Genomic DNA, 13,141 nt, shown 5'->3' on the forward strand with positions numbered 1-13,141 from the left:
CTCTGCCAGAGCCTGGACTTGGGCAGTTGTTGCTGCCTGTGTATGCACACTCTGTTCTGTAGTAAAATAGGTCTACATAATAAGTGTAACATTGGCAAATTCTTTATTGAATTGGGGGAAGTGAACGGTAGATAGTTCTATAAATATAGATGCTTAGAGATATGTACAGAAACAACTACCCACTGCCTTAATGTGAAAAGAACTCCTACAGAAATTTGTGTTGCTCTGAAGGATTCTGCAGACTCGCCATACAAGAGTCTGTGTAGAATACAGTTTTAATGGGTGGTAGGCGTATTGAAAATAAAGTACGGGGTTTGACAAATTTAATATGAGAATTGGCTTTGGTAGCCACATATTTAGATGTGTCCTTTTTTAAATCATCCATTTAAGCATGGCCAGTCATATCATGTAGAAGAGTGCTGGGGACTGAGGGCAGAGTAGGATACAACTAAATCAGTAAAGGTACGTGCCATAGGCTCGCACCAGCATTCTTTTATCACCAAAATTATCAACAAACTTAACAGAAGAAACGCTTATGATCTGTATTCTTCCAGCATTGCCTGGCATGTGCTCATTTTAGTTAACAATCTGCTAACGGGATCATTTTGTAATAAACCCTTATTTTCTGAGGGTTAACATTTACCTGTAGGCAAATTTAGGCTTCCAGCTGAACCTGCCCATGTGGCACTGAAGTTTGTTTGTGTGTAGACTAGCTTGCACACATCTGTCATTTTTATATGTTTACATTTATAAAAATAGAGAAGAGAAAAAGATCTTTACTCTTGAGGAATAGCGTTCTTCCCTCCAGTGCATTCTTCTAAAGTTAACATTTCATTTTCGAAGAAAATTGCACCCATTTTACAAAGCATGACAACCTGAAAGCTCACACAGTAAGAAACACTTCTTACCTTCTGTAAGCTGTGAAAAGTTTTCAGATTATACTGTCATTTTAGAGCCTGCTGCCACACTGCTGAAAAGCAGCATCATTTGAGATTTATAGTAGAAAAACCCAGAATGAAAAACTCCTAACTGGTTTCCGTTCTGCTCCGAATCTGATTTGAAAAAGAGAACCTTACCGGATAAAAATGAAAACGTAAAACTGGTAAATCTGAACATTCTTAATTGTGAACTACCATAGAAGTGAAATGGAAACTATTTTGTTGCCTCATATGTTAGAATTTAAGCACATACAAAATTTGCTGGGTAAAAGCTGAAATTTCCCCCCTTCATTTTTATTAGAGTTCCATGGCATCATAAGCGTCAGATTAAAATTAATGCTGATGAGCAGTAGAGTAACTTTCTTATATGGAAGTTGGTACTGCAGTTGGTAGTGGGGTAGCTCCAGTCTATTCAGCTGTTCAAGCCTATGTGATCATATATCTGTTCTCACTACAAAACCAATTAGTAGCAACATGACTTGCCTACTTCCCTCTTTCACCCACCCCCCAAAAAAAATCTTTGTCAAAGTATATTTGTTGAAAAGAGTTAAACTGGTTTACTTAAACACCCAGATACATAGCAAGTGATGCTTAGAGTAAACCAGTTGCCATTACAGAATCAGTTTGTGCTTTCATTGCTTAATCTGCAGGACTTACGTCAAAGTACTTTCCTGCCAGTCACTTAGTATTAGTAAAACAAATTCAGCCTTGACTCTGGCTTCAGCAGGAGTTGTAACACAACTGCATCTGGCTCAAGTAAAATTCAGGAGTGCACCTCATTTCTAAGTAAGAAAGGTAATAATATCTGCATGTAGGAAGGACTACTGCGAAGAAGTTTCAGTACCAGGAGGCAAGGCAGGAGACTTTACAGGAGGCTATTTATTTAATTAAAATGAATATCCATTCACTGGAAAAAACAGCAATGGCTCATGGAACTGCTGGGTCACCCCCTTGGCTTCACGTCTCTTTTCTCCTGGCTCTCCTCCAGCATTGCCAAGTTTCAGCTAATGGCTGGAGGCAGATACAGAGCCTGTCATATTTTCCAGGCTAACATGCAAGATGAATGGTGGCAATGCTTTTAAAATCATTGGCAGTTGGATGCTACCCCACTGCGTCGTTCGTGGTGTTTAGTGCCAGTCCTCAGCAGCGCTGTGTGGGGACGTGGACGAAGTGGGTGGTTCTGTAGCATCCATGAGGTACAGCTAGGGTCTTCTTTAAGAGATGTTCACCTAGAAATAAGTTCCTGTTTACTTCAGAATAGTGCTGTCTCCTGTTCAAAGTAAGGAAAAGGCAAAGGAGGGAAAGTGTGATTGACGAGATGAGTTTAAAGAACTGTCTACTGCAATCAACAACCAAGTTGAGGATTTTACTATGCAGACATAAAGGATATGTTTCCCTTCATATATTTGGCTCCTTTCCCAAAGCTTTATGTCAATCTTTTTCTCTTGTGTTTAATTCTGAGCCTCTCCCATCTTCCACTGCTGAGCAAATTGCTTCACCTTCTGCAAGCAGGAGGGTCTTCCTGCAGTAGCTGCAGCCCCTCTCTGCTGCCGGATCAGCGGCAGCTCGGATGGGGTGTAGTCCATCCACACATGGCACAGAGCCCAGCTCACAGGGTTACATTGCACGGAAAAGGTATGATGAGGAGTTAGAGCTTGTGTAGCAGCCTCAGTGCTTTCTGCCGTCTCCACATAGAGAGGAAACGGGCATCAAGGTAACATGAGCTTTCATTAGCTGTAAAGCCCAAATAGCAGCAGGATAACCGGTTCACTCCTGCCCTTCTGCCACGGAAGAAGGAATTCTGCTCTTTCCACCTCTTTCGCTTTTCCTGGCAGTGGTTCAGCTTTGATCCCTGTTTTCCTCAGGTCGTAATACACATTCTCTTTGCAAGGCAGGACGTGTGAGATGGCTATCTTCTGTCCTCTTTCAAGGGAGGAGAGTAATAGCTATTCATAAGCAGTATTGGCTCGGGCAGCTAATTGGCAGTTCACAAAGAGTATTGCCACCAGTCTCCTTGTACAGTAGGCACTCTTGCTCATCTTGCTTTTTGGCCAGTGGTGGTGTGAAGAGGTAGGAAAGCATAACCATTCGTGACCCTCTAAAGAGAGTACTACTCCTCGGTGTACTAGTTTGCCATGATTCACGCTTCAGGTTACTTTTGTGTGATTCCTGTTCTGGAGGAACACTTCCAGGTTTTCTAGCCCCTTTTGGGGGGCAAAGGGGAGAGGGTTGATTTGGTTTGTTTTTAGGATTATGTAAACTTGTGTGGGACAAAGTTGGTTTCAGTTTTACCCAAATTATTGCTTACAAAGCACTTTGAGATAAGTGGATGAGAAGCACTATGTGAGAGGTACCTCTTCTTAAAATGACATGAGGCAACATCAGAAACTTGCCTTCTGGGATCCAAAGTTCAGATCAGTGAAAGAAATATGAAAATGGGGAGTTTGGGCCCTTTATTTAAAAAGCTGAATTTTCCGTATATGGACAGAATGTGCTGTTTGTGCCTGAACTAGTAGCCTTCATTCCTGACTGTTGTGTGATAGCTTTAGTTTGTTTGACATCTTCTCTTTTTCAATGTTGTGAGTTTCTTACTTTCTTTTCCCTCCCCCTCCCACCCTTCCCCCAACTCTTTTTTTTCTTCTTGCAATTTAGAAATCAAGTTCCTCTACCACAACTGGAGAGAAGATCACAAAAGTCTATGAACTAGGAAACGAGCCGGAGCGCAAGATGTGGGTAGATCGGTACCTCACGTTCATGGAGGAGAGGGGCACGCCCGTGGCCAGTCTGCCAGCTGTGGGCAAGAAGCCCCTGGACCTGTTCAGGCTCTATGTCTGCGTCAAAGAGATTGGAGGTTTAGCCCAGGTGAGATGAAGTGCGTGAAAGTGAACCTTTTGAAAAGGCGATACACATCTTTTTCTGGAGTATTTCCTGCTGGTTACACCATTACATTTTCAGCCCTGACAACGTTGTTGAAGGAAAGAAAGTTTCGTGCTTTAATATTTGTCTGGAGTTCATTTTGGGCTGCATAATTGCCCTAAAACTCTACAGTTTGAATCAAAATCGGTCATTGCTATAGACAGATGCAATTGTTAACCTGTGTAGGGGAATCCAGTAATGCCACTAGGAGAAGAAAAGAGGACAAGGCCATTGGATCAAAGTTACGAGTAAGAAACACATGATAGAACTGAAAGGAAAAGGAGATTTTGAAATCCATCCTTCCGAGATAGGGATACTCCCTCTAGGAAAGATCAGTTCATCTTTCCAGAGAAGTGGCAGATACATTCTTGAAACACAGTCGTTCATCCCAAACCTTTCATCTCTGAGTGTCTCTGTACGGTACATTTGTTTCTTAGACACGGACAGTGCTGTCCCTATGTTTGGAAGATGCTTACAGGATATTTTGGCTTGCCTTACAAATATAGTGATTACAAGGAAAAGGTGAATTACTTAGTTGAGATGAAGGAAAATGAAAGCAGGAAGAGCTGAGAATAAAAAAGCCACAGATGGGAGAGAGAAGCTTTGGTTTGTGTTCTCACCAGTTAACTGGAAGCTTTGCAAAGGGATGTTGGGAAGTTACTTGTGAGTTTTGTAAGACTGACCACCACAGAGCAAAACTAAATGTTTCATTGTCTAGCACCATCATAAAGGGAAAGCAGGAGAAAATGGTCAGTATCTGCAGCCTCAGATTTGGTATTCGAAGTCATCTGTCCTTGCCTGATGCTTTTACAAAGCATCCCTTGCATCTAGGGGATCACTCTGGCTAGGTGCTAGAAGCTACTGTGAAGTGCTAAGACCCATGATTTCTGTGGACTTAAGAATGTTTGTGTATGTTCAGTGCTTTGCAAGATGAGGTCTTAAACATAGCTATGTAGATAAATATGTATATGCAGTATTTAATATAAAATAGATAATACTTAATATTCAAATAGATACAATTTTACACTAATTACAAAATCCGAACTCAAAAATATGACAAACAAATTAGATCCTCGGAAAGAGAGCACAGTTTTAATAATATATGTGGTTAGTTCAAGAAAGAAATGTCCAACATCAGTTAGTACCGTTTTCAATGCTATATAGTTTATATTGAATAGTACACCTCACAACATAGGATTTGACTACTGAATTAGATCATTGGCCCTTCAAGTCCAGAGATTCTAGCTATTCCTGTTATTAAAGGAAGGCAGAGAAAGCTAATACAGTTCACCTTGCCAGTTGTTAAATGCTGTATATGGGTAAGAGATGTTATCCTGACACTTTCAGTGATCAGCTCATGCCCCCCAGCATCATAAAGATTTGATTACTTTTAGCTCAGAAACTTTATTACAGGTAAATCGTATCATGCAGCTGCTCTGCCTCATACAGCGGGATTGTGCCCATAGTATGACTCTTAGCATGAAGATGGGGGGCAGATGGGGTATTCTAGAGAGTCATTCAGGTTTGCTTATTATGGAAATTTATTTTCTTTTGGGACACTGAGTGTTGATTTGCAGTGACAGACATTATGCATTGCCAAAGAATAGATGCTGTTCACTTAGATTTTTGAAAGAGCTTGAGTTACAAATGTGTGTGCTTCAGTACTGGTAAAAATTGACACTGAAAATAAAGGCTCCTGGTTTTGCTGGTGTGCCCACATGAATAATCACCATGCTTATCTGTCTGGGGCTACTGAGAGGTGCAGAGCTTTGCATGCTGAGGTTTATTTAAATGCATCTGCGTGATGCTCTCTTAAAAAGCTGTTGCTCCAACTGCTGCACTCCGCATCTCATGATTGTGCCCGGGGAGTGGCAGGGGATGGAGCTGCGCAGCAGCGCTGCATATTCTCTGTCTGAATACTTGCAATTGATGGGGTCCCAACATGAATGGACCAGCTGTTGGCAGTCTTCTTTTAAATGCCAATATACTGGGCATTTAGGCATGAATCTTTCTGTTTGCATTATGCAATGTCTTCATTACGCACCACTTAGCTGTAAGTCAGTAGGTACAAAGGGCTGTGTAGCTGGATTTGAAGCCTCAACAGAGGGGCAGTTTATGAAAATCTCATCTTTAACTCCTGGGTTCTTGCAGGATGTATCAGAGAAATAAAAACACTTTGCATAGCCATGCCAACCTGCTTGCTATTAATGCTACCCCCAAAAGATCTTGGCTGACTGGCAGCAGTTTCAGTGTTACTACACACTGAGAGAAATGTAAGAAATGTTTCCTTTGCTGGCATGCAGGCTTCGGAACAATGTGGCTGATGATAACCTTTGTAGCTATACAAGTCAAGTTGGAGTCATTAAAATCTCAGGCCTCGGGGCAAGTAGCAAGTCATCATGGCGTGCAAGAATCAGGATTCTTCCCCAACAAAAGCTGAGACGCTCAGACATTTAAAGCCCATTTATTTCAGTGCTGCCTCCCCTCCTTGGATCATACCTAGCAATTGCACGAGTGGTTGAATGAACTCTGGGGCGTCAGGTATTGCAGCAAAAATACTGGCTGCTATGAGTGGTACAGCTGAGCGAGCCAGTGGCATCATCCAGGATGACAAACGAACTTCACTGTTATTACAGATCAGCTGTGTTTGAGGAACTCATGAACAGAGTCTTTCAATATTCTCAGCCTTACACTGCAAACAAGACCCGCAGCAGAGTTGTGCAGTCAGCACTGTAATACAGAGTATTGCTGGACTAGCCCTGTGTGTTTGAAGTCTGCCTTAATTAATTAAAGGGCCTCGCTTCACTCTGCCTCTCATCTAGCCAAAGGCTGGGTGATCTGTCCCTGCAAGATGCCCTAAAGTGAAAGGACTTGAACCAGGAATTACAGGCTGAACTGTTTGACAGCTGGTGGCTATTTTGGAGAAAAATTTCTTTTTCATATCAATGCTCAAACACTTAAATTGCAGAATAACGCTGTTATTGCTTTCTAAATTAGTTTTTCGAAGCTGCTTTTTAATTAGAATGGCGTGGGTGTGGGTGGGTGTCAGAGAGAGGGAGAATGAGCGTGCATTTGCTTGGAGATGGATTGCTAACTGAAGAGCATAGGCCCTGGAAGAGTGCAAGGCATTTAAAAGATGCACCATGCAGAAGACTCTGCACAAGCAAAGCTTTTTATGTAGCTATCAGCAGGTTCCTTAATGGTTTTATAACTGTAAATGCTGTCTATGCATTACTGCGTGTGGGAGTAATGAGCATTAGTTAAAAGAGGAAAATAAAAAAAGCAAACCAAGACATTAAGTGCTCCCCCCCCCCCCCCCCTTTTTTTCCTCTGTTTTGTCTCCTGACTTAAACAAACCACTTTGCTGCAAACCAATGATTCTGCCATTTATTTTGCTAGGTTAATAAAAACAAGAAGTGGCGTGAGCTGGCAACCACCTTGAACGTTGGCACTTCAAGCAGCGCAGCCAGCTCCCTGAAAAAACAATACATTCAGTACCTGTTTGCCTTCGAGTGCAAGATTGAGCGAGGGGAGGAGCCCCCTCCAGAAGTCTTCAGCACTGGAGATACTAAGAAACAACCTAAGATTCAGCCGCCATCTCCTGGTAAGTCAAAAAAACTGCAGCCTCTTACACAACCATTTTTCGAATGCAAAAGATACTCACTGGGTTGCAGTTTAGAAGCATGTCTTGCTAATGCTGGACAAACAACGAAAATAAATATGTTGTTGGCTTCTTGTTTTCAAACTTGGAGCTAGCTCCCGAGTCAGGTCAAATTTAACTCTGAAGGGCCATCCGCAGTCATGTGTCTCGTTTGTCATTGTTCACTCTAACATATAAAGACGTGTGCACCACCATACCCTTAATATTCAGAATTACATTGGCATAGTACAAAGAATAGCATTCTGCACAGATGTGCTTGCGCTGTAAGACACAAGGTAGCCAGTACTAAAAGGAGCACCCATTTGTCTAAAAATCAGATTCTGGTACTTGCACTTTCCTTGCTATGACTCTGCAGCTGCATTTTCAACACAACTATTGGTCAGTAAAGCTTCAGTTGGAGTTGGGATGGCAGATGCTGGACTGATCACTGGGTCTCAGAGGGTTGCTCTGATACAGCTCATGTTGAATGTGTGGCAGATGGAGGGAGTTGAGAGCATGGTGTATCCCCACTGACAGACCTCGTAGTTTGGAGGCACACTCTCTGTTCTTTTGTGGCTAATCCTGTATGTCAGATAAGTCGTTAGCATCACTGTCTTTATCTTCTCGTCTGAAAAATTGGAACTGGAAATGCTTGATTTTGGCTGTTCTTTTTGCATGTACAGTGTGCTACTTGAAACCACGGTGTTTTCTTTCTAAATTAATTCAGCTTAAGACTCTCAAGATTGGACAGTCATGAGTGACATTCAAGGCAGGAAAATGCTTCAGTCGTAACATTTTAAGTACATAAGAAAAGGTGTAGTATTAGTCTACAACATTGACTTCTGGACTACCCATGGAAGAGGAAATATTTCCTTTGATTTGCTCGTTATTAGGCTTTTCTGACCAACAAAATAATTTTGTTAATACCTACCTTCACAATTACTGTTAGGCAGACCACCTTCTTTTATTGCCAAGAGAATATAATTCCTGGAATGTTTACAGCAGTTTCCTGCATTAGAAGGCAGTATTAAAGTATTAAGAAAGTATTAAATACCTTAATTTCTGTTAGTGAAGTTCACTGGGTGAAAATGGGAAGTGGTGAGTCAGGGACCCAGCAAGCTCTCCAGGCAGTTTGCAGGCTGCGTGGCTCCAGTTTGAGAATTCCTATTGGGGATATCAGAAAATTGCAAAGACCTTTATAATCATATGGTACAGTTCTAGCTTTTACAAGATCATTTGTTATGATAGCACTTTGTCAGTACAGAAAAAGATAAAGGCAACAAGGCATAAATCTTTTCCAGCCTGATGCATTCAGTGTAAGGATTTTGGGGAGTGCTTAGTTAAAATCTTCCTAGGTGCATCTCTGTGTAATACCTTAAATATTTCCTCCACCTTGTTAACACCTAGGGTTATCAAGTACCCCAGTGCTGATTATTTAATAGAGAAGATAACTAGGTTACTTTGCAAGGCAAGTTTAGAAGATGGGGAAAAATACTTGGTACTAGAAGTGAAACCCATAGTCCAAATGTTTATCTGTCTGAAATGAGCACAGGGTGGCCTGAATGTGCATCACTGCAAAAAATAAAAGATGTTGGACGTGCCTGTCACGTCCTGAGAAGGCTGGTAAAGGGAGCTGAAACTGTTAGACTTGTTAAGGAGGGTGAAGAGGAAATTCATCTGTTTCTAAAACTAAACAGCAGTACTAAAAATGAAAGTATTTTGCTTTGCTCTCTCCTCCCTTAGCCCTCTCCCTCCAACACTGCTCTCAGTAGTTGGTTCAGGGATGATCGCTGTCAATTGGCTGAATTTTGCGATGAAGAATCGTTATTTAAATACATAAGCCTGAAACAAAGGAATAGAAATGTCAGATGTACCACTTTTACAGGGTCCTTTTGCACCATGACTCTACAGATGAAAATGGCAAAGTCCAAGTTTAAATTTATCGTAACATTCGAGCAAGCTGTCTATGAGGAGAACTGAAACTATTTTTCTAAAATAAAAACACAGCAGGACATAGAGACTAGAAGAGGGGGAAGCAAGCAAAGATCTCAAGGTTTGTTTTGTTGGCGAGAAAAGCGCTCGTGTCACTGAATGGACTGCACTTCTGTACGGAGAAAGGCTTTCCCAGTGTGTATCAGCTTTAGTACATGAAATCCCGCTGAGGTATAGATGCTGCAGAGAGTACAAGCCTGTTCTCTTTAATAGTCAGCTTTTTTTCTTGCTCCTTTTCCTTTAGCATATACCAACATTAACATTTTAACTGCACAAAAGAAGTAGACTTGTAGATGTACTTTAGATAATCTGTTACTCTTTGGCATTCAGAGGGAACAGGAGCCCAATACAACAAGAAACAATAGTCTCCAAAGGTCCTTGCTTTAACCATTAGCCTCTGTTGTGCAGTTAGCTCAGTGTAGGCAGAGCCACTTTGAAGCCAAATCCATTTGCAGAGAGCTAGTTACAGTATTAGGGCTGAAGTTAATTCTGATAAAAAAGCAGGGGGACTTGTCTCAGAGGGGAGGGTGTTGTATTTTGTCCAATTCTAACCAGCTGATGCTATGAAATCAGGGTCACGAGAGTGTAAACATCAGCTCAGCTTCATAAAACTTTTCAAACTAAATATTTCAATTGCTCATAAGAATATATAGGGAATATTTATAAGAATATATAGGGACTGGCAGCCGCCTTGGTCCAGAGAAGAATTTGGTTCCTATGTAGATGTAGTTCCCAGGTACATGTTACGCAAGGTGGGAGCACAGAGACACGCATTCAGAGCAGATCAGTTGTTGCGGATGTCCCGCATCCAAGGGGTGATTATGTGACTGCCCCACAGACGACCTTCCGAATGCACTCCTAGAGGGAATGCTAGGAAACACAGCGCAACCACCGTAGTCAGGGGATTCCCAGAGAAGAACCCGGTCAGGGAATGGATGCGATGTGTAAGTCAAATTTATGGGACTGCAAGGCAGTGGTCTGGGTCCATGTGTTAGTCTATTTACTTCTAGCACTGTATTTGGGATTCTCCCATCGCTTCTGTTTTTTACAACATCATTAATAAGGTAAATGGTATGTAAAGGAGTGACTAATGTAGTGCTATGTACAGTGCAATTCAGGATGGTGTCAGCAACTATAAAAGGTTGAAAAAAGGAGCGAGGGTAGAGCAGCAAAGTGACAGGCTGGTTGGCTTTGTTGGGCAGAGGTTTGCACAGTAGCCAAGGCGTTGGGGTAGGATTACCTGCCTGTTTTAGTAAATGCTGTGGCTTCGTACTACTGTCAGAGCCCCTTCTGGTCTTTCGTAAAACTCGCAGGGAGAGGTGGGGGCCTGAACGTGTTTTAGCGTGGCTTGCACTGCTCTGAGGCTGTGCAAGTTGGAGACGTGCTTGTGGTGGGCTGAGGCCTTTCTATCACAGCTTAAATCTGTCTGGGTCAGATAATGCTGTCAGCAGCGAAGACCAGCAGCAGATGCCTAGTGACAGGCTAGCTATTAGAGGACCGCTGTCGCCCTTATGTCCTGATTGTTGGGTCCGTGCCAAGGGCCACGTCAGTTGTTGACTGCTCTTTTGCTGCACAGAAAATCCCTTAGAGAGAGAGAGGCATCGTAGGTCTTTGTAAGCATCCTTCTGGAACTCTGGCGCGTTCCAGAAGTGGGTGCAAAGACAAAATGCTCTTCCTGTCACGCGTGTTTGATAATTTTGACCAAAATATGCACAAATTATGTGGCAAGTTCTAAACTGAGAATAATTCTGGGGGCCATTTTGCTAAGCACTAATGAGTGCTGGAGAACAAATTTCAAAAAAGCATCAGCATGAAGGAGTTATTTTCCATTGCTGTACTCCGGCACTGTAAATTCTTAGCTGCAGTGTGCGGTTATGTATGCCTGACTCTCAAAATTCCAGGCTGAGCTGTTTATCCTACACTGAATGAACAGGATGGCCACAGTGGTACAGCTGAGGATGCTCCTGAGTATCACTCAGCAGCTGGCCCTGATGTCAGCGGAGATTTCATGACAGCAAACCGGGAAAATTGTGCGCCTGTGTTGGCAAGAGGGAGCAGAGCGCGCCAAGAGCGTGTTCCCTGCGTTTCCTTGGCAGCAGAGAAACAAGACTTGGGGAGGGGGATGGCGGGGGGGACGCGACACAACACCACACGACACAGCCATTCAGTGAGTGCGTCTGTAACCAAACCCATCCGTCTCTGCTGGCGGGTGGCTGACTGAAGTGCTATTATTAGCAGGCAGGTGATGTCATGGAGCGTGTCATGAGGCCAGCCAGGGAATCCCACGGAAGATGGATGGGCGAGGGGTCGGGAGGGGTGGACGGGGGGACAGGCAGAGGTGCCCCCATGCTTGCACCCGCGCCTGCCCGGGGGGGCCCTGCCACAGCCAGCGGCCCCCAGCCCGGCCTAACTGGAGCACTGGGTTCGTGCTGCGTAAATTATCTTCCCAGCGTGGCGGCTGGCTGTTCGCTCTGAAGTATGTGAATGTACTTAACCTTCAGTAACCTTTCCATTGTTTACTTTAGAGTATACATTTGTAGCTTCTGGCAAAAGGTAGGGATATCCTAGAGAGCATGTCAGGCCTCATATTAATGGAGTTTCAAGAGGTTGCTTTCTTCTTTTTTTTTTTTTTCCCTGAAGGGAAAAAATTGCTGGCAAGAGCAAGATTTCTTTTTTTTTTTTTTTAACTGCATATTTCTGTTCTGGTAAATAAAGGGTCTTTCCTGAAAGCAGTACTTATGCCATGCAGGCTTTGCAAGGAAAAAGCCATGCCGGTGCTGTAATTCCATGCTGCCAAGAATAACGCATGCTGTTGAGTGAACTGTGGAAGAGTTTGTAGGACCTCACCTTCTCACTGACAAATATGTTCATTTTATTTCATTTTGGATGGATTTTCTATTGTTAAAAGCATATTCTTACAAATCTGTTATGGCACTTGAAAGACAAGTGTTGCTTAGACGTGGATGTGAGATGAAGAATTCAGTAGCTATGTATACACAGGTTTTTTCCTGGACATCCCCAAGTCAGCTGCAGAATCGTGTAAGCAGAGATTAGCTATTCTGAAAGACGATTGTTGTTTGTCTTCCTTCTTAGTTCTTTGTTTAATACTGAAGCTTATGAAGCACTTTAAAAGATATGGTTTCTATTTCAGGATGTCCACAATCAAAATTAAACATCTACCATAATAAAAGCCCTGCAAGGATAAATGTAAAAATTTCAGAGAGCAGCTTAGCAGATGTAAAATTTAAGGTGAAACATGAAAAAGGAATCTGGTACTTTCTTACAGAGAAGAGGCTTGTTTTCATATTCTTTAATTAGAAAACATTGCGAATAGCAATGTGCATAAAATGTATGTGTGAGAGAAGGTAACGAGTTTGCATTTAACCTGTGTGCATGCGGGCACCTGTGTGCGCATGCTCTATCCAACAACTGTTTGAAGTGTATTGCTGTGATGCAAAGTCAAGTGCTCAAAGGTTAGGGAATGCCAAAAGTGAGATGTAATCTTTGCAATCTTAATTATGTTTCCTTGTGCATATACCGTTCAATACACTCTTAATTACGCAGTCACATTGAAATTTTTTCCATGAAATGTCTGTGTCATTCAGTGCATGGGATAAGCAGTGCTCGGTGAATGAGGAGCTATTCAGTATTTTGT

At 42.5% G+C, this 13,141-nt stretch overlaps 1 protein-coding gene across 8 annotated transcripts in view; it reads left to right on the plus strand.

The window, feature by feature from the left end:
* The window catches only part of ARID1B (AT-rich interaction domain 1B), a gene marked incomplete at its 5' end in the record, with an annotated part of 336,354 nt that overhangs the window by 301,158 nt on the left and 22,055 nt on the right, over window positions 1–13,141 (plus strand). For all 8 annotated transcript variants that reach the window (XM_082307126.1, XM_082307119.1, XM_082307122.1 and 5 more), the window contains 2 exons: window positions 3,591–3,800; window positions 7,254–7,458. In XM_082307126.1, coding sequence (XP_082163252.1) covers window positions 3,591–3,800; window positions 7,254–7,458 — 415 coding nt within the window. The remainder of the gene's footprint in view (window positions 1–3,590; window positions 3,801–7,253; window positions 7,459–13,141) is intronic.

The sequence above is a fragment of the Platalea leucorodia genome (assembly GCF_965183815.1).
Source record: "Platalea leucorodia genome assembly, chromosome: 3".
In the NCBI taxonomy this organism is placed as follows: domain Eukaryota; kingdom Metazoa; phylum Chordata; class Aves; order Pelecaniformes; family Threskiornithidae; genus Platalea; species Platalea leucorodia.